General features: G+C 35.7%; 1 protein-coding gene across 3 annotated transcripts; it reads left to right on the top strand.

The window, feature by feature from the left end:
• The first annotated feature begins 663 nt into the window (after positions 1 to 663).
• LOC107827834 (uncharacterized) lies at positions 664 to 4,564 on the top strand. Of its 3 annotated transcripts, none has more exons than XM_075249375.1 (4): positions 664 to 959; positions 2,212 to 2,276; positions 3,615 to 3,883; positions 3,988 to 4,564. In XM_075249375.1, exons 3-4 carry the CDS (start codon positions 3,623 to 3,625, stop codon positions 4,420 to 4,422), a joined length of 696 nt encoding a protein of 231 aa, XP_075105476.1. In that variant the 5' UTR covers positions 664 to 959; positions 2,212 to 2,276; positions 3,615 to 3,622; the 3' UTR covers positions 4,423 to 4,564. The 3 variants fall into 3 exon arrangements, with proteins under 3 accessions (XP_075105476.1, XP_016510539.1, XP_016510545.1); XM_016655053.2 differs by having other exon boundaries at positions 666 to 959; positions 2,212 to 2,271; XM_016655059.2 differs by having other exon boundaries at positions 667 to 959; positions 2,212 to 2,271; positions 3,642 to 3,883.
• The last annotated feature ends 16,297 nt before the right edge of the window (positions 4,565 to 20,861 follow it).

Below are 20,861 nucleotides of genomic sequence, written 5' to 3'. Positions count from 1 at the left end.
CAAGCCTAATTTAATTACGGATCTCCAAATCACTATTCGGACACGCTCCTAAGTTCAAAATACCCAACGGAGCTAACTGAACCATCAAAACTCCTCCGGAGTCGTTTACATACAAGTCAATATCCGATCAACCTTTTCAACTTAAGCTTCCAACCTTGAGACTAAGTGTCTCAACTCACTTCGAAACCTCTCTGGACCCAAACCAACTACCCAAACAAATCACATATATAATAACTGTAAAGCATAAAATAAGCAGTAAATGGGGTAACGAAGCTACAAATCTCAAAAATGACCGGTCGGGTCGTTACACTTCCATAATACAAAAAGATGAAATTTTAGAGTAATATAAAATTAGTTGTTCATTTGAAAGGATTTGAGCCACAAAACAGTTAACCCATTAATGATTTAAGTAATATTCCCTACAACAAATTTGGTCTAAGGCCACAATAATTTTAGACAACGCTTAAAAAGTATTGCCAAAAATATCTAAGGGGACGCTTTTCAAGGGTGGCCTTTGAGGAGAACCTTTGGCAACGAAGTTTAGGCAACGCTTTAAAAGTGTGCTTTTACAATAAAAAGGCTACGTATAGTGTTACCAAATCATAAAATAATTAGCAACACTTATCCACGTGTAATACAACACTTACAAACCGTTGCCATTTTTTAATCCTAAAGCAACACTTATGAAGCGCGCTCTAAAGTTTTCCAATAAAATTTTGCTAGAAATTTCCACCATTAAATTTTCCCCCCCATTACTACTCACCCAACTTTGAAAGGGCAAGGAGTGTACCCCCTAAATTAATTTTGAATAGCCATCCCCTATTCCTCTTCCTCCGTTGAATCTCGATCCATCGACTCCTGCTGATGTTACTGCTCCTCCCACCACCATCTTTTTGCTGAAAATGATCAACTCACTAGCTCAATTATTTGCTCTATTGGTTGCTACGAACAGGTCAAAGGTATATTTCAAACCCTAACCATAAGTCTCCCATTGATTTTTTGGTAAGAATGAGCATTAATGCAGTATTTTTTATGGCTTGAGAGTCTTATATGTTAGTCCAATAGGTATATGGCTTTTTTTAAGCGTTAAACACAAATCTAATCTGTTTTATTTCTAAACTAAACCAACACGGGCAGTGACACCAGAATTTCTACATTTATGGAATTGATATGCTTGCTATTTAAGAATCTTGATATTGCTCGAACACACCAGAACAATTCTTTTGGCTAAATTTTAAAATATCTTTGTTTTCAAAAGCCCTAAATATTGAGTCTTTAGGATTCGAACAATCTCAAAGATGTATTGAAATACTTCTACGATGCTTTTGGAGATCTGAACTTCTAAGCTTTCCCTAATAAATAGTACGAGCTATGTTAGTGATTTAATTGGTCTAATATTGATTCTTGCTCTTAGTGTATAAGTTGGATGTTAGATTTTGGCTACTGATTTGAAGGTTCTTTAATCTTAATATTGGAAAGGTGCACTTTGATTTGTTAGATTTGGAAGTATTTGACGAATTGAAGAAGCTAGAGATTTGGGAGATGAAGCATGATTGGTGCTAATTTCAGTTGTATAAGCTCGATATTTTGCCCAGACTATAAATCTCTATTGTCTGTCCATATTCTGAAACGTTACCGAACTTCCAAATTTATTTTCATAACATAGGAATAAGATTATAGGATGATGGAGCACAGGAGAGCTACAGAATTCAGTTTTGTGTAATGTTTCTTTTGCCTTTTTATTGTGAAGAATGATCCTATTACATATCCTGTTTGGTGAGGAGAAAGAAAAGAAAAGAAAAAAGAGAAGGAAAAGTTGAAATTAGTTGGAAGATATAATACTCAGGTCCATTTTGGTTGATAAATCCTTCAGTTTAAAAGTCACAAGCTTGTCTTTGAATAATAATTTTATTTACAGAGAGAGTTGATTTTAGGATGATTTAGCTTTTTTAACTTCTCTGTTAGTTGTGAGTTTGACTGTTTATCCACGTTTTGATGATCAAGTATATTGTTCATTGATGTTCTGTCCAAGCTATTTTCTCTTTGTGTCTAGTTGTGTAATGTACCGGCAACCATTGTTGATATTGCTATATAAGGATATTCCACGCAACAGCCTGAAATTGTGCAATATAAGAATGCTGTCATTATTATTTGAAAGTAATGATTTCATCCATGACTCTAACTCTTATGTTGAACTTGAAATTATTGTAGGCAGGAGTTGATGATTGAGTGTAATCCACCAGCAGATTCAAACTTTCATCGTCGTTTGTGGTAAAGTAATATTTATCAATTGTTTGGGCATGAATCTCAATTAATGTCAATTCATATGTGAAATGTGCAGATTGTTGCTGTTGATTTTGTTTTTACTATGTACTAACTATTTAAGATCTTTCCTCCCTGAGTTCAACTAAACAGATAAATTTGTCTTGGTTTCGTTGACTTACTATTTTAATTTCTAATTGCTATTATTGAAAGTACACAAATATCAGTATCTACTTGCTGCATAATTAAGTTTGGATATCTTGAAAGGATTGTTTCCCGCTATTTTCAGCCAGGACCATCATCGCCTAGCTACTACCCGCAACTATCAACTTGAACTAAAATCACCATCATCAATCAAAACCACCGCCAACTAAATATTTTATTAATATAATATTATATAAAATAACGATAATTTTATATGTTCAAATATTAAAAAAAATCAATGGTCTTAATTTTTACCATTCAGATCATAATATACATTTTAATATTTAGATGTGTATTTATATTCAAACGTCTTAATCTTAATAAAAATAAATAAAACTTTAATCTCTCTACTTAATTTCCACTCAGATAAAGAAGTTGTCCTTATTTCACTGTGTAAAAGAAAATATGAACAAAATTTCAATTCATATATGAGTATTCAACTTATCACAATTTAAACTGAAGAAATATATTTGTATTCGGGTTTTGCTAAACTTATCATATAGTTGTATGATAAAATGAGATGAAAAAGTATACATTAGTAAATAATGGTTAAGTCTAAGGTTAATGTGCAAACGAATTTAATTGATTTATTAATTAGACTGATACAAATGCTAAGTACAAAAAAGTTATTGTCATCCAAATTGTAATGTGTCAAATCTCAATGACTCTGGCTATCTTTGCTAACTCTCGTTTAATAATGTGGTAAAAATAGTTTCTAAATAGATTTAAGTGATATACATTGTTAGTTTAAAGAATACTTTTTTCGCTATTCGAATAGTTTAGCCTACTATAAAAGATTAATTATTATTTTTATCCTATTATTAATTAATATTTAAGTAGAGATTTATTTTTAATTATTTTATAAGTGATTTAATTATATAAATAATTTTTTTTATGCTGTATATAAGCTTAAGTCCTTTCTAAAAGCATCACTATGTATATGGGGCCATAATTTAAAGTAAAGAAGCCATAATTTACAAACTATTCAGAAAATGAAAATTATTTTCTGCCAGTGGCGCCAGACTAGTCTTTCCCAGTAAACATGCAATGTTGAACTCCTCTGTCATGCGAAAAGCTTCTCTTCAATTGCCCCTTTACAAAACAACAAATAAACCGCAATTTCACAATTACTTACAAGATATTTCCAGATCCACAAATGAAGGAATCAGCTGCAGGTCAACAGAGAAGTAACAACAGCAATGGAAGAAGAAGCGCTGTCGAAAAGGAGAAGACGAAGATGAGAGAGCGTCAGAGAAGAGCTATTACGACTAAGATCTTCAACGGCCTCCGTAAACACGGCGGTTACCGCCTCTCCCCTCGTTCCGACATCAACCAAGTCCTCCGCCACCTGGCCTCTGAAGCTGGTTGGATTGTTGACCCTGATGGCACCACCTACCGCTCTTCCTCCTCCTCCACTGTCTGTGCAGTTTGCTTGCTTTTCCATTTTATTCCCATTTCACTTTTATCTAATTTTGGATTTAACTTATCCATAATTAAAGTTGATCTCATTTTTTACATCAGAATAACAATTCGTGTCCACATTGTGGTGTTGGAGGGAAATCCAATGCAGCTACGCCAACTAGCAGCACCGTAGGACACACAAGCGGCGGCGGAGGAGAATGTTCAACTACCGCGTCTCCGCTTCGCGCCACCGCAAACTGCGGAGATACGAAGACAACTTATAGTAGGACGCCGGCAACTAATCTCTTCGACTCTGGCTTTTCACTTTCCGGTGCCGTCTCTACTAGTGCTCTGCTGTCTTCTACCTCTTCTGATACTCTTTTCTCCATCTACATGTCCGGCGCATGTGGCGGTGCAGGTGTTGGAGGAATAAGCGGGGTCTACCACCCTTCCTCCGCCGCCTCAGCCACCGTGCGCCACCAAGAACAGCCGTCGTACTTGTTGCAGGAAGTCAGAGCTTCGAATCAGAATACTCCGGTGGGGTCACCTCTGTAAAGCACTTGACTGAGGCTTTGGCAATACGGCGTCGTACGCTTCACTGCTATTCATAAAGACTTGTCATAACTACTATCCATTTTACCTATTTTATCTTTAATTAGAAGTTTTATAATCAATTTAATATTGTAGCCACACAAAACTTTACCTTTTAAAACTATAAATTTCAATTTTTTTTTAAATTTCGTACCGATTCAAATTACCGCATCTAAATTAAGACGAGGAACTACTATATAACTTTGAAGTGGTTACCATTTTGTTGCTTAGCTTGTTAATTTTCTCATTTGTTTTACATAGGGGCGATGCAGTGTTAAGGTTATGGATTAAAAAATTTACTAAATATATGCACATGATAGATATTTAACACAATAAATCATATGGGTAACTACAGAATTTAGAATTCTGAATAGTAAAGTTGAAATCTTAGATCTGTCACTGGTTTTACAAATGGAAAAAGAGGAATTTACAATGCTATAGTCAGAAAATATCAATAAATAGCTAAAAATGTCTACCAACAACTTATATGTTATTCCACGTTTCAAATTGAAATTCTATTTCATTTTATCACAATCAGTTTTATTAGATTTTATTACTGCTTATTAGATTGATCCTAGATAGTATTCTTTTTGAAATATAAATAATTATCTCATTTAAAAATGCAATTATATTTGTTAATTTTGTTGTTTAGATCACTCTGCTTGATTATGGAGAAATAGAATAGGATGCAAGAGTTTTCAGGAAGTAATAGTCTCTTCTGAAACAAGAAGATCCAAGCGACTTGAATGGCCCACTTAATTAGACGTACGGGTAAATAGTGAGACTTAAAAAATGTCAATTTTGCAAAGTCAGCTTTATTTGTTGAGGTTTTCCACAAGGCTATTATCATGTTCATGTTCATGCTCTTTTTCATTTAACGGAGACTTGTGCTCATGTATCACTTGTCTTGAATTAAGAGAGTGATATGCAAAGGTCAAAGTTATCAGTTAGGTCCCAAATGTCCCATGCTCTTGGGAACTCGATTGAACCTTTTTTAGAGAAGGATGTAAATACATTACTCCCTCCCTCCCTTTTTTATTGTCAAAGTTACTAATAATACTTGACACAAAAGGCTTATCAGTTTAAAAAAATAAGATAAAATTAAATTATTTTTAAACGCGAATTTTCTAGATTTAGGTTGAACGAACCTAAGCTACATTCGCATTCCTCTTCCTGTTCTCTCTTTCTGTTTTTCGTGGGCACTAAGCAATCATCAACAACTCTGGGCAGGCTGCAGCACCATTTCCTCTCCGCACGGCCACTTTCTTCCCTCTTCATTGTGACCGTGGGAGATTTTTGATCTTAGAAATGGTAACCAGTGAGGCAAATCATAATTAAACAAGACAAAGAAGGGTATACGTGGGGCGGAACGAGGCAGGTTAAAGAGAAATTATTTGGGAATCTAAAGTGGTGATCCATTTTAAATGAACAATTACAGAATAATGATATTTTAAACTCGTCAAAATTAGCTAAAAGAAACTTAAACATCACAAGAAAGGTCTACGTACGATGAGCTCAAAATAGAAAAATATTACTACATGTTAAGTGAGAATGCATTAAAAACTTTTGTGGGGTAAAAGTTTCACCCGCTCTACCCCACTCCGTTTGCCAAAAATTGCGAACGTGGAAATTATAACTAAGAATTCTTCTTGCAGGAAAACTTAAAAAATCTCGAATTTAAAAATATATACACACAGAACTTAATACATCCTACAGAAAATTCGCATGAATTTGGCGAAATTCAATGCTAAAACCATTACCTACAAATTTACTTGGCAAAAATTATCCGCAGGTAATAGTTCAAAATATAAATATAAAAAAAAAAAACTGAAAAACACTTTAGAGTTCTCATAGGAAATTCTCTAAGTAAGTCTTCACAGTTCCCCTTAAATCTATTTGTCAAATATTTGACGGAGGTTAAAACTGCTTTTAAAAGACTATTTTAAACTAAACCCAAACATAAGAGACCATTTTTGTTATTTTCACGCATTTAGTTTTATGACACGGGTACACAGGTATTAATTCCGAGACACCTTGTTTCCCCACCCTGGTTCCAAAAAAACCCAATAATGAAAAACAAAAGAAGAAAGGAAGTTCCTGCAGAATGGATGGTGAGAGCCCCTCTGCAATCTGACAAAAGAAAGAAAGTAAAAATAGCCGGGGCTAGCCAGTTTTCGGATTGGTCATTCAAAAATAGCTAGCGTTTGCAAAGTCATTGAAAAATAGTCATTATTTTGCTGCAACACGGAAAGTTCCAGCATAATATAATGGAGATCGGTGCACCTGTGCATGAACTTCCAGCATATTATGCTGGAACTCCAATGTTACATCTCGTACTTGTCTACGTTGGATTTGTCATAAGATAATTGACATAAGTTCAATGACAAGACTATTTTTGAGGTTATAAGTGCTTATGATATATAACAAGTGATAAATAAAGTCGTGAAGGTAAGAGGGGAAACGAGTTGAAGAAAATGAGGTTGGTCGAAGTTTGACATTTGGAGATAAAATACGATTCAAGCTATAACACCCCGTATTTATGGACTAGTGATATACCACATGATCATGGTAGTAAAGTATATGACGTATACTAGTATTTAAGTGAAATGAAACTTAGAAATTATTATGTGGATAATTGGGTAATGAATGATTTTTGGTGGGAGATTAGCTCATTAATTATAAGCTTTGGATAAGTTTAAATAGGTCCCAACGTCGCAGCCAAGGAAAGCCCTATAAATGACTCTTAAGTCATAGAGCAAGATGGCACATTTAGGGAGTTTTGGTAAGCTAATTATTGGGATGGATAAGCATTAACATGGCAGCAAGTAAGGAATTCAATATTGACGAAACAAGTCTTGGAGCTAGATCGCAAGATTAGAGAAATCTTTGGCCAAGTCATCATACCAAGTATGGGTCTTGATCAAGACAAATGGTGACTCTTTGGTTTATGAGATTAGGTGGCATTTTAGGAAAATTTGTGGGCTGTCACATGGCATGAAATTGGCCAAGTGTGGCACCAATATGTACATGAGTCGTAGCACTTGGTGTGCCTTGTTTACACATGACAATGCAAGCTTTAAGCTTTCATGTTATTCTTTGGCAATTTAAGATATAAAAAGAAGGTTGAAAATTTTCCTTCTATTATTAGGGAGTCTCTTACTTTAGAAACATAGCAAAAACATACATCCATGATACTCCATATGTCCAGCAACATGAAATATGCCATGATCATAAGAAGTGCTTAGTTCTTGTTCAAAGATTTAAAGGAGCAAAAATTGTTCTTGGCAAGCTCAAGTAAAAGTGTTTGATAAATTCCTCAAGTAAGGTATGTTAAGGCTAATCCTTCCTTTTTTGGCATGATCCAAGTAACGATACGTAAACGTAATGCTATTCCATAAGTGGTTCTACTCTTAGAAGCTAAGGATGTCTATGTTATTCATTCATGTAAAGTGATATTCAAACATGCCTAAGTATGTTCCTAAGTCTCTATTGAGGTATTTGATAAAGATGTTAATGTTTATAATATAGTGATACATGCATCTTCATGCATTTACCACCGTGCTACGACCGGTCAGGCAGTCATGCATCTTCATTTACTACCGTGCTACGGCCGGTTGGACAGACATGCATCTTCATTAACCACCGTGCTACGACCGATCGCGTAGTCATGCATTTACCACCGGGCTACGGCCTGCTGGGCAGGTATGTATCATTACTTACCATCGATTGGGTAGTTATGCATTTACCATCAAGCTACCGCCGGTCGGGCAGTTACCACTGATCAGTTGGGCAGTCATCCATCGTACGATAAGGATAATAGTCTTAAAGAGAAGCATTATATATATATATAAGTATACTAAGTATGCATAAACGATGGCACTTCAGAGATTCAGGTTGATTCTTATATGTTTTTAATTAATGTTGACTTGTTGTTATATTTCAGTTCCGCCTTACATACTCGGTACATTATTCGTACTGACGTTCTTTTGTTGGGGATGTTGGGTTCATGCCTGCAGATATAGATAATCAGTTTGACAAGCCCTCATAGTAAACGAGGTTAGCATTCAGCGAAGGATCGGTAAGACTCCACCTCATTTGAAGTGCAGCCGAATCTATAAATCATTATGTCAGAGTTTTACTATAGACTTACGGGTATGCCGGTACCCTGTCCCATTTGATACCAAATACTCTTAGAGGCTTTGTAGACATAAAGGTTCATTTTGTACAGTATGTCAGAGGCCTTGACGGCCCATATGTATTCATGTTTTAAGAACGATGGTTCATTAATACAGCATTTGCCCACTTATAATTATACCTTACAAGTTGTGGTCATGTTGGCCTATGATAGTTATAAAAAAGAGTTACAGAGTGGTTCGCTCGGACCAGTACGGCACCGAGTGCCAGCCACGCATCCCCAGGTTTGGGCTGACATCCAACATGTGGAAAGTTCCATTAATATATTGGAGATTGGAGCACCTGTGTATGAACTTCCAACATATTATGCTGGACCGGTATATTATGCTGGAACTCCAGTATAATCTACTGGAGTTCCATCATAAGTATACTGGAGTTCCAGTATATTATGCTGGAACTCCAGTATAGTTCCAATATATTATACTGAAATTCCAGTATATTATGCTGGAATATTTTTCGGGTTTTAAATAGTATTTTCGCTCATATTTATCTTTACATAAAAAGTGACTAAATTACAATTATTTTTGAAACAATGGCTATTTTTGAATGACCACTTGTAAATTTGACTATTTTTAAATTTTTCCCAAGAAGAAAAGTCCTTTTACTATTTCCACATGTTTCATTGTTAACAATGAGGATCCACTAATAGATTGGTTCTGGACGACACAAATAATTAAGAAAAAACTACTCTTTATAGCTCCTCAAAATTTTAATAGCCTATGTATTTTTTCATTGACACGAAATGGCCCTTCGGCCCAAACATATTACATCTAGTAGCCCGAAATGTCTATTTTATATATTTTTTGTATAGTGACAATAGCCCGAATTGTCTATTTTGTATATTTTTTGTATAGTGACAATCTATTTTGTATATTTTTTGTATAGTGACAGTCTATTTAGTATATATTTTGTATAGTAACAGTCTATTTTGTATATATTTTGTATAGTGACAGTCTATTTTGTATATATTTTGTAATATATCAATATTCAAATCTATTTTCACATAAAGAAATACATAAATATCCATGTAAATATATACTAATGGTGAACCTGAAATTATGATTCTCATCAAAATCAACTACTAACATACATGTGAAAATTTATTTGGTGAAAAGCAAAAGATTTTCCCAGCAAAGAAAGTTAGCCCAGAAAAAAATGAGGCAATAACAGAGAGCTTGAGATTTTTATTCAAAGGGTAGTTGCTACACTCTGTTTAGCCAATGATTTTCCTTTTCCACTTTTAAAACAAAATCAACAACCCTTGAATTTCTGAAAATACGTACTACTATTATTACAGTCTTCAGCATCAATCAACAACAATAGCCAGAAGGAACTTGAGAATAGAGAGAGAATGAGTGACCTCTCACTAAAACAACAATCAGGGAACTAAAATCCAATTCCTCCAAAACCCCCTAATATAATCAACCTACAAACCCCTAATACACTATCCTACAAGGATAAACTGCTTCAAGATGAATTCTTCAATAACACCACACAAGTGGTGAAAAGGACCTCAACAATTCCAATGGACAAACAATTATCAGAATTGGAAGCCATTAAATCAGAGGAGTTGTCCCACAAAATTTAACAAGTAATCCTATCTAAGGATGACAGGAAATGTATGTACAAACCTCGAAAATATTCCGTCATCAAAAAACTCATGGGTAAGCATCTAGTGCATCACTATCTAAAAAAGAAAATTCAGGACTTGTGAAAGATAAATGAAAACTTTCCACTACTTGATCTCGAAGAAGATTACTATACGGTTAAGTTGGTTAAGGAGGAAAGCATGGCCAAGATACTACAAAATGGACCTTGGTTCATCAATGGTTATTTCCTTTCAGTACAAAAATGGGTGCCAATTTTGTAGCTAAAGAAGCACAACAAAGCTACACAACAGTATGGGTACGATTGCCACAACTTCCCACGGAATTTTACGATGGAATTATTCTAACCAAAATTGGGAATTGCATTGGCAAATTACTTAAAGTGAATGCATGTACATCAACCACACTATGAGGAAGATATGCAGGGCTTTGTGTGGAATTACCATTGGAGCAACCAGTGCAAAATTTCATAACGATTGGCCAGCATAAGCAACATATCCTATATGAAGGAGATGATATCCTATGCAAAGCCTGCGGAAGGTTGGGATATACATGCTAGAGCTGATCCTATTCCCCTCAACCAATCAAGCAAATGGAGATCAACCAACATTGGAGACACCATAACCCAGGAATGACACTGCCCAGGAGTGGCTGACAGTCTCTTTTTCTAAAAAAGGCAAACCTAAAGCGGCCAACCAGTTCAAAGATAAGGCTAGCCCATCCATAACTCCAATTATTAATGTTCACATGTATGATGCTTCGTCTGGTAAGTATCTTAATGTGCAACCTTTAAATTATGTCAACAAACAACTATTTGCTAACTCTTATGCAGTAGTAAATCAATTTCTAGTCGGCAACAATGATGACTAAGCCAAAATTGATAAAGATCAAAATACAAAACCATCATCTGGAGGTGAAAGTAGTTTTGCTAATCCACTAGAGGGCACGATGTTTTGGAAAATAATGAAAAAAAAGTTAATAAAACTTCAAAAATTTGCATGATAAAAAGACAATACACATTATAAGTGTCCAAAACGTGGCACAATCTACTAGCCTTGATGATTGCCTAAATCCCTTGCTTAATAAAATTGATTTGGAAGAAAATTCCACACAAACCAATTGGGCATACCAAGAGAACATCAAATATCCTATTAACAATAATTACCCTACTAATAAAGACACTCCTACTAATAACCAACATGCAAAATTCATCCCTTCCACCCAATCCTCAATTCAACACATGGAGGACGATAGGAGCCAAGTGGCGGAGGCCATATCCATGCAAGATTTGGATAAAACCCTCACGCAACCTCCCTCAAATCATATGCAAATAGATATAATCATTACAAACCTTTCTAATCCTTTAGACGACATCCCACATATAATACAATAACACCACCAAAATACCAAGAACTCTACTAACACTAAGAAGAAGGTACCGACTCATTCAATTGTATCATCTTTCTCGACATCAAACCATGAACAACCTCCCCCCCCCATCTCCTCATTTTCCCTCCAATCATGTGATTTATGCCCAACATCTAAGTCCACCTAACCATGTACCACAACCGTGGGTGGAACTAGGCATTCAAGGCCATGTAGTATCCTTCAACATGGAGATCAATGGACAGGAGTCCATATTGATAATCCAAAATACACACTATCTTGCTCAACTAATCTCGGAGGGAATGAGTCTTGCCATGAACAATTACATCAATCAAATGTGGATGAACAACATTCTACAATCACTTGAATCCTCGATGAACCAAAATTTAGTGAATACCATGCAACACATGTGGAACATTCCAAGCAACTCCAACCAACAAGTTCCACAAAATCTACCTCTAAATCTTCCTTTCTTTGCACCGGAGGATCTAATGCTACTGAATCCAATCTTCACTCAATGGACTGCGCAACACATGCAAAACCAACAACAAGATCCAATGGAAGACCTAGCTCAAGCACCAAACATGCAAAATCAGGAAGGGCTCCAGGAGGAAGGAGAGGAGTAAGACAACTTGCCACACTTGGGGGAACTGGCAGTAGCATTTTCAAGCCTAAGCGAGGTAAAAATACTCATATTCAAGGAGATGCTAGACAAAAAGTCTATCTTCAGTTGCCCAGTGATATTTTACAAGTGCTCACTGGACATACAACCTCCACAGGATCCTACAATTGGGAAAAATGTGGTGATACCAGTTCCCTCCCTCCGGAGGAATTACAACAACAACCCAATAAATAATCACGCCATGAATCAACCAAACAACTTTATAATTTGGAATGTTAGAGGAGCTAACAATGCCAACTTTAGGAGACACTTTAGAGAGCTTATGGACACCCACATGTCATGTCTAGTTGCTTTGTTGTAGACCAAAATGGAGAGTCATATATCTATCCTAGAAGAATTTAACTTCACTGAGTTGATTGGGGTTCCTGCAATTGGGCAAGCTGGTGGTTTAGTTATCCTATGGAATCATGACATGGTGACCATCAACAACTTCACTAGCAACGGTCAGACAATACATGCAATGATTGAGGTAAAACCTAAAAATCTCTCTTGGTTATTTAGTGCAATTTATGCTAGCAATGACATAACAGTTAGAAATATGTTATGGAATAATCTAAGAAATATATGTGATTACTATAAAGGACCTCGGTTGATTGGGGGTGACTTTAATGAAGTAGTGAACTTCGGGGATAAATTTGGTGGCAGAATCATTAACCAAAAACAAACTAAGTCACTAATAGACTGCCTAAATGATTGTAACCTAGTGGACTTAGGATTTAAGGGATGTAAATACACATGGTCCAACCATCGTAGAAGAAAAAATGGTCTAATCATGGAAAGATTAGATAGGGTCTACTCTAATGAAGAATGGTTACAAGCTTTTTCTAATGTCACCATAACTCACCTCCCCAAAATTTACTCGGACTATAACCCTATTCTCATCAACCTTAACAATAGAATTAACACTTGTTATGATAGGCTCTTTAGGAAAGAATCTGTTTGGTGTTCCCATTCGAATTTTCCTAGGATTGTGTCACATAATTGGGAAAATAAAGATTTAGTATGAGGTACGGAGTTTTTAAAAAATAATATTTTCGAATGGAAGAAAAATACCTTTGGCAATATTTTTGCTAAGAAAAGAAAATTTTTTAAAAGAATTGATGGAATACAAAATTCTCCTAACTATACAACTAGTCACTACCTTAGAGAACTAGAATTAATCCTCATTGATGACTATAACACCATACTAAAAATCGAAGAAGACTACTGAAAACTACGCTCTAGGGTTAATTGGTTAAATGATGGTGATACTAATACTAAATTTTTTCATATTAAAGACACCAATAGAAGACGGAGGAATACCATTGTCTTCTTCAAAGATAATTTTGAAATTTGGATTGAGGACCAAACCTCCCTAATGAACCATACAACAAATTACTTCTCAAGTATGTTTACAACCTCCCACGAAAAAACTGATTGGTTAACTATTAAAAAGGATAAGGCAAGCTTCTCTAAAATTAATCTTTCGAGCCTAGATAAACCCTTAAGAAATCATGAGATAACGAAAGTTGTTTTCTCTTTTAAACCTTACAAGGCCCCAGTCCCTGACGAGTTACACCCTTTCTTTTTCCAAAAAATTTAGCACATACTAGGAAGTAAGGTCATAAATCTGTGCCAAAACAATTCTGACACCAAAACAATGCCCCATGACATTAACAAAATCTATCTGTGCTTAATCCCAAAATTCAATAATGCTAATAACCTGAAAAAGTTTAGGCTTATTAGCTTGTGCAACACAATGTACTAGGTTATAACCAAAGTTATTGCCAATCGAATCAAGACCTACCTACAACACCTAATCAATATTCAGTAATCTTGCTTCCTAAAGGATAGGCGGGCTAGTGATAATGCTATTATTATCCAAGAGGTAATGAAAAAATTTAACTCCACCAAAGGAAGGGAAAGTTTAATCCTTAAGATTGATCTGAAAAAGGCATTTGACAAACTTGAATGGTCATATATCTACGTAACTCTAAAAAAATTAATTTCCCTCCTAATATATCTGCCCTAATTCTTAGCTGCATTACCACAAGTACCATCTCCATCCTGGTAAATGGTAACAAAACAAAAGAATTTTGTCCTACAAGGGGTATTAGACAAGGTGACCCTATGTCTCCTTACTTATTCATATTATGCATGGATATGCTTTCCAAAAATATTGATAATCAAGTAGATACAAGGAATTGAGATCCTACTAAACTAAATCCTAGGTGCCCCCTTTTATCACATTTATTCTTCGCTGATGACCTCACTCTAGTGGGTCAAGCCAATACAAAAACTATTAAAATAATTTGAAGAAGCATGGAGAGCTTTTATTGCCTCTCTGGATTAAATATCAATAAAGATAAATCCAAACTATTTATGTCAAAGAGCTGCAAAGACCCTACCAAAAACCTGGCTACAAGAATCTTTAATATTAAAATTAGTAATACTTTTGACACATACCTAGGTTTTCCCATTCTTAACAATAACCCTAAGCACAAGGATTATCAACCTTTAAATGACAAAATGTGTGCTAGATTAAACAATTGGAATGCTAGGTGGTTAAGTATGGCAGGCAGGTGTACCTTAGTAGCTTCTACTTTCAATACAATACCAAATCACCTGATGCAAATATCTCTTTTACTGACCAAAAAACTAAAGGAAATAGACAAAATACAAAGAGACTTCCTATGGGGAACTACGAGGGAAAAGAAAAGGCTTCACCTAATTAGGTGGAACATTGTTACTATTACAAAAACTCTAGGTGGCCTAGCTATTAAGAAAGCTAAGTCAAAAAACTTAGCCCTACTAATCAGCCTAGCCTGGAGAATTCTTAATAATCCATCCTATCTTTGGGCTAAAGTTCTTATTAGTATTTATGGGAAAAGTAGAAGAACAAATGGTTTTTCAAATACTTGGAACAGTCTCCTTAAGGGGTGGACTGTTTGTAATAAGGGCATTAGGTGGTCAATAAACTAACATTCAAATATGAATATCTGGAACACAAACTGGATCCCAAATATTACCAACCTTCGAAGTAATATTATAGGCCCTTTAACTCTTAATGAAGATTGTCTTAAAATTAAGGATATTTGTGATAAAGAGTCTTGGGACCTAAGGAAAATCTCCTTTGAGCTCCCCAAAAGTATTACCACTAACATCAATGCTTTCAACCCCAATAAGCTATTACACCTCCCAATAATCTCATATGGAGTATAAATCTTAGTGTGTGTTCTCCATTAATTCTTGCTACAAGCTAATTGATGAGCAAATATTTCCAAACCTTAATTTCAATTGGATCTGGGACCTCAAATGCCCTAACAAGATTAAATTTTTTTATATGGAAATGCTACCATAAACGTCTTCCTACTAAAGCTTACCTAGGCAAAATTGGTGTTAATATAGACCCTAACTGCCCAATATGCAAAGACACCAATGAGTCAATAATCCATATCTTCTAGGAATGTAGCATTGCTCAAACATTTTGTGGGCGTGCTACCAACCCCCAAATGCATACAACACACCGAGTTGACAATCTTAGGAATGAAAATCCCACTACGATCAATAAATACATCACATGGGATGATATATTCCCGTTCGCCCTATGGGCAATCTGGAAAAATAAAAACCACAACAACCAAAACAATACCACAAACCATATCAAATACTAAAAGAGTTATTATTAACCAAGTTGTTGAATACAACCTGTTAACGTCTAGGGCTACAACTAATAGCATAAAAATAAGTATTAATGTAAAGTGGCAGGCTCCTCCAAAAGGATGGTATAAGATCAACATTGATGGTGTCACGACCCCGGTTCGCCTCTGTGAACCATCGTGACGGCACCTAGTCTCTACGACTAGGTAAGCCTAAGATGCGGAAGATAGACCAAATTTGCGGAAGAAAACAATTTAAAATAGAAATAGAGTAATAAAATAGCGTTTAAAAGTGTCACTCGGCATACACAATATTAACTCTTAAACCAATACACTTTCCTAAAACCCGGAAACCTTTAAATCACAAGCTACGAAGATAATAAAAATGCTCTAACTCCGGAATGTCTACATCAACAGAAGAAAATAGAAGGGCTATCACTACAAGATAGAATGGAAGGGGACTCCTCGGTCTGCGGACGCAGCAGATATACATCGAAGTCTCTGGTACAGTCGCCTCGCCTCAAGGGTGATAGGACTGAGTCAAAGTACCTGGATCTGCATATGAAAAACATGCGCAGAAAGGGCATGAGTACACCACAACGGTACTCAGTAAGTGCCAAGCCTAACCTCGGTCGGGTAGTGACGAGGAAGATCAGGGCCCTACTAAGGTTAAATAAAATATAAAGTTCGACAGTATATAACAGAATAGTATAAATAAGTACATCAGTAAAAGTAACACAAGATATAAAGGGCAACAACAACTATTACAGAGGCAAGGTAAACACAGAAAGAAATACGGCTCAGCACCAAAATAACAATCGGGGATCTCTTAGGATACCGTCCTGTAGTCCCAAATATACATATCCAATGGATCTCCCGGGATCCCGTCCCGTAGTCCAACTCATAGTGCGCGAGGATCTACTGGGATCCCGTCCCGTAGTCCCAAATGTAAATACCCAGTACTGGGGGAATCTACCGGGTGCAGTCCCGTAGTTCCATATAACTGCACAGGGAGATCTACCGGAATCCCACATCCGTAGTCCCAAATAAACAAACAAGGGGAAGCTACCGGAATCCCACATCCGTAGTCCCAAATAAACAGACAATGGGGAGCTACCGGAATCCCACATCCATAGCCCCAAATGTAATTACACAACAGCATCAGGAAAACATTCAGAAATGTCAATTCCACATCAAGGCAAACAAGTAATTCTAGCCTAGCATGTTGCACGGAATTTAGGTAAAGCAGTTTGAGCAAATAAGGCAATTAAAACACTTAGACATGCGTTCTTAAACTAACAATAGGCTTTAAATGCATGTAATATAAATAGGAAAAGAAACATACTAGTAATTACTTAATGAAAACTGGATTTTCAACAAGTACGCACTCACCACCTCACGTAAAAGGCATTTCCATTAGCAGTAATACCAAATCCTAAGGGGAAGGTCCCCCACACAAGGTTAGGCAAGCCACTTACCTCGAATCGGCTCAAATCAATCTGAAACCACACTCTTGCCACAAGTACTCAACTCTAAATGGCCCAAATCTATCCAATTCAATTGCATAATGTAAATAACACTTTAAGTAACTGATTCTACAAAGAAATTCTAATCTAATACGCGAAATTAGGTAAAATGACCAAAGCGCCCCTCGGGCCCACGTCTCGGAATCATGTAAAATTTACATTTCCAGAATCCTCACACTCTCACGAGTTCAACCATACCAAAATTACCAAAATTGGACCTTAAATGGTCTCTCAAATAATTACTCAAAGGACTCTAATTAGTCAAGCCCTAACCCACAAATTACCACTGATTTTCCTTAATTTTTAATGCTTAAATTGATAAAAATCATTCCAATAACAAGTTTAGGGACCAAAGTCCTTACCTTAATGAATTCCTCTGAAAATCCCCCTTGAAAAGTGCTCCCCAAGCTTCTTCCCGTTTGAAAAGAGGTGAAAAATGGCTAAATTTCGTGAATGTAAGAATTTATATCTTTCTGCCCAGTTATTCCGCTTCTGCGGCCCTGGGACCACATCTGCGGTCCCGCTTCTACAAGGACATGGTCGCATCTATGACTTTTCACTTAATGCCCAGCTTCCACACCTGCGGTTAACTCTTCGCAGATGTGGGACCGCAGAAGCGGTCCCAGCTGGCTTCTCCCTTTTCCGCTTTTGCGATCTCTCCGCCGCTTCTACGGCTCCGCACCTATGGAAACCAAACGTAGGTGCAATTATGACAGATACCAGCAGCTGAAGTTGCAACTCCAAACTCTAAATCCTTCCGTCAACCATCCGAAATCATCCCGAGGCCCCCCGGGACCTCAACAAAAGGCACCAACAGGTCTAATACCACTGTCCAAACTTATACCAATCCTTAAAACACCTAAAACAACATCAAAACGACGAATCAACCACGGATTCAAGCCTAAAAATTCCAAAACTTTAAAGATACGCTTTCGATCAAAAAGTCTATCAAGCCTCGTCCGAATGACCTGACATTTTGCACACACGTTACATTCCACACTACGGAGCTACTCCAACTTCCGGAATTCCATTCCGACCCTCGGATTAAAATCTCACTATCGGACCGGAAATTTCAAAATTCGACCTTTTGGCATTTCAAGCCTAAATTAGTTACGGCCCTCCAAAACACAATCCGAACACGCTCCTAACCCCGAAATCACCCCACGGAGCTAACGAAACCATCAGAATTCTATTTTGAGGCCGTCTTCAAACTGTTCCGACTATGGACAACTTTCCAACACTTAAGCTCTTATTTAGGGACTAAGTGTCCCAAAACTCTCCGAAACTCAAAACCGAACATCCCGGCAAATCAAAATAGCAGAAATAAACACGGGGAAAGAAGTTGATAGGGGATCGGGGCATAAATTCTTAAGACGACCGGACGAGTCGTCACATCCTCCTACACTTAAACATTCGTTCGTCCTCGAACGAGCATAGAGACTTACCTAAAGTAGTGAAAAGATGAGGGTAACGGCTGTAAGCACGTGATTTTTGCCCAATATGAGAATTACTCCCAAAAAATTCAAAAATAAAGTAATTTTTCTTGGTGTGCAATTTTGTGATATTTTGAATAATTATTAGTATTTATTTGTGCATGTTTATTTGCTAAATTAATAAAAAATACAAAAATATATCGCATTTTGCATATAGGATTTAATTCTACAATTGTTAGTAATTAAATTTGTTTTACAAAAATTAAAAATTACAAAAATAGGCATCTTTTGCATTTTTAGCATTTAATGCCCAAATATACAATTTTATGCTTAATTATTACTTAATTGTGCGTTAATTGTTATTTGGAGTTAATTTGCACTTTTATAACTTAATTTAGTTCTTAATAATAGTTTAAGTATTTTTATAATTTAGTTTTAGAGAAATAAAAGAAGAAAAGAGAGCGAAAATATAAAGAAAGTCGGAATTGGGCCTCGTCTTCGATTTCAAGCCATAGGCCTAAAAATGGCTCAATCTTCCCTACGACCCAGTCCATTTCGAACTGGGTCAACCCAGTCCATAACCCAAAAGACCCAAACCCCTTGTCTTACATTTTTACAACACAAAACAAAACAGAATTTTGAAGAAAAAACAGAATTTTCATAGAGAATTTCTAAGGGTAGAATTTTTCAGAAGGAAGATTCTAAGAAAGAAAAAGAAAGGCAGAGAGAATTTTTAAGAGAGAATTTTAACAAGAATTTGGAGAGAGAATTTTTTAAAGAAGAATACAAATAGAGAGAAAAAAAACGGACAGAGAATAGAAGAAAAAAAATTCCGAAAAATATTTAAGCTTTCAAAATAAAAATAAAAGCTAAAAAATCTACTGCTTTCTTTCTTTGTTTGAAATTAGTATTAATGGTTGTAGTTTCATTTAAAGCTTAAAAGCTTTTGTTTTTGGGATTATTACTCCACCGGTCTGTTACTGGGTTGTTACTGTTGCTGGGCAGTTGTTGCTATTGTACTGTTATTATTGCTGCTGATTCTCATCATCATTTTCTTTTGCTTCCAATATCAGGTACATATCTGAAAATTCATGTCATGAAAATCTTCAACATGGCAAGTAAATGAAGTTTGATTATAAGGATGTTTTCTACTCATTTAAATTTTATTAGTTTAAGTTTCAGTTTTGTTTTAGTTGGTTAATATAGTATTAAATCAATTGGTAGATTAGTTCTCTTTCTTAATAACAAATGGCTTAGTTATTTTAGGAACGCGATCAATTCATTTCTGTTAATATATGAAATAATGTCAATGATTTTTTACAAAATATAGAGTTAGTGTTTGCAAATATTCGCATAGGCAGAATATAAGAATTGGTTTATTTATCTCAAACTCAATCTTCGTAATAAAAAATCAACTAAATAATTATAACTTTGGACTAAAACAAATACATGAGAAGGACATGGGATTTATAAACAAATCGTGGCATCTTATGTAAAAGATATATAGAAGAAGAATTCGCCTTAAATGAAACAATGAAGATTCTGCGGAAACTATTAATTTGTTTATCATTTTAAGTTCTTTCCCAATTTTATACACCATTCGATTTATGGACATCCAAATGTTGTATCCACAAAAAATGTTAGTTTTAGATACATATTGTCTGTTTTCTTCTTCACGCCATTAATTCTTTAAAATTTGAGATATATGATTCATATGTGTAAAATAAGGCTCGCGGTCAACACGTAATAACAATTTGTAGAGAACCTTATCAAGAATATTTTTGTGATTAGGGATGCGTTCGCGTAACCTGATTATATTTCTAAAAGCAATTCGGATTATGCGTTCGCGCAACTTCGAACGAACATTTAATAAAAAGGGAGCTCTTCGGAGAATATCAATATTAATTTCATATAACTCGAGATGTGCGGTTCAATAT

The sequence above is a fragment of the Nicotiana tabacum genome, chromosome 3, assembly GCF_000715075.1.
Source record: "Nicotiana tabacum cultivar K326 chromosome 3, ASM71507v2, whole genome shotgun sequence".
In the NCBI taxonomy this organism is placed as follows: domain Eukaryota; kingdom Viridiplantae; phylum Streptophyta; class Magnoliopsida; order Solanales; family Solanaceae; genus Nicotiana; species Nicotiana tabacum.
Note: the sequence above shows the minus strand (reverse complement) of the source record. Positions and strands in the feature narration are given on the sequence as shown.

Bases quoted from the DNA above. Each gene is read 5' to 3' on its own strand.
- LOC107827834 (XM_075249375.1), top strand. From the start codon at position 3,623: ATGAAGGAATCAGCTGCAGGTCAACAGAGAAGTAACAACAGCAATGGA. The intron at 3,884-3,987 runs GTCTGTGCAGTT...TTTTTACATCAG, and splicing joins GCTCTTCCTCCTCCTCCACT to AATAACAATTCGTGTCCACA.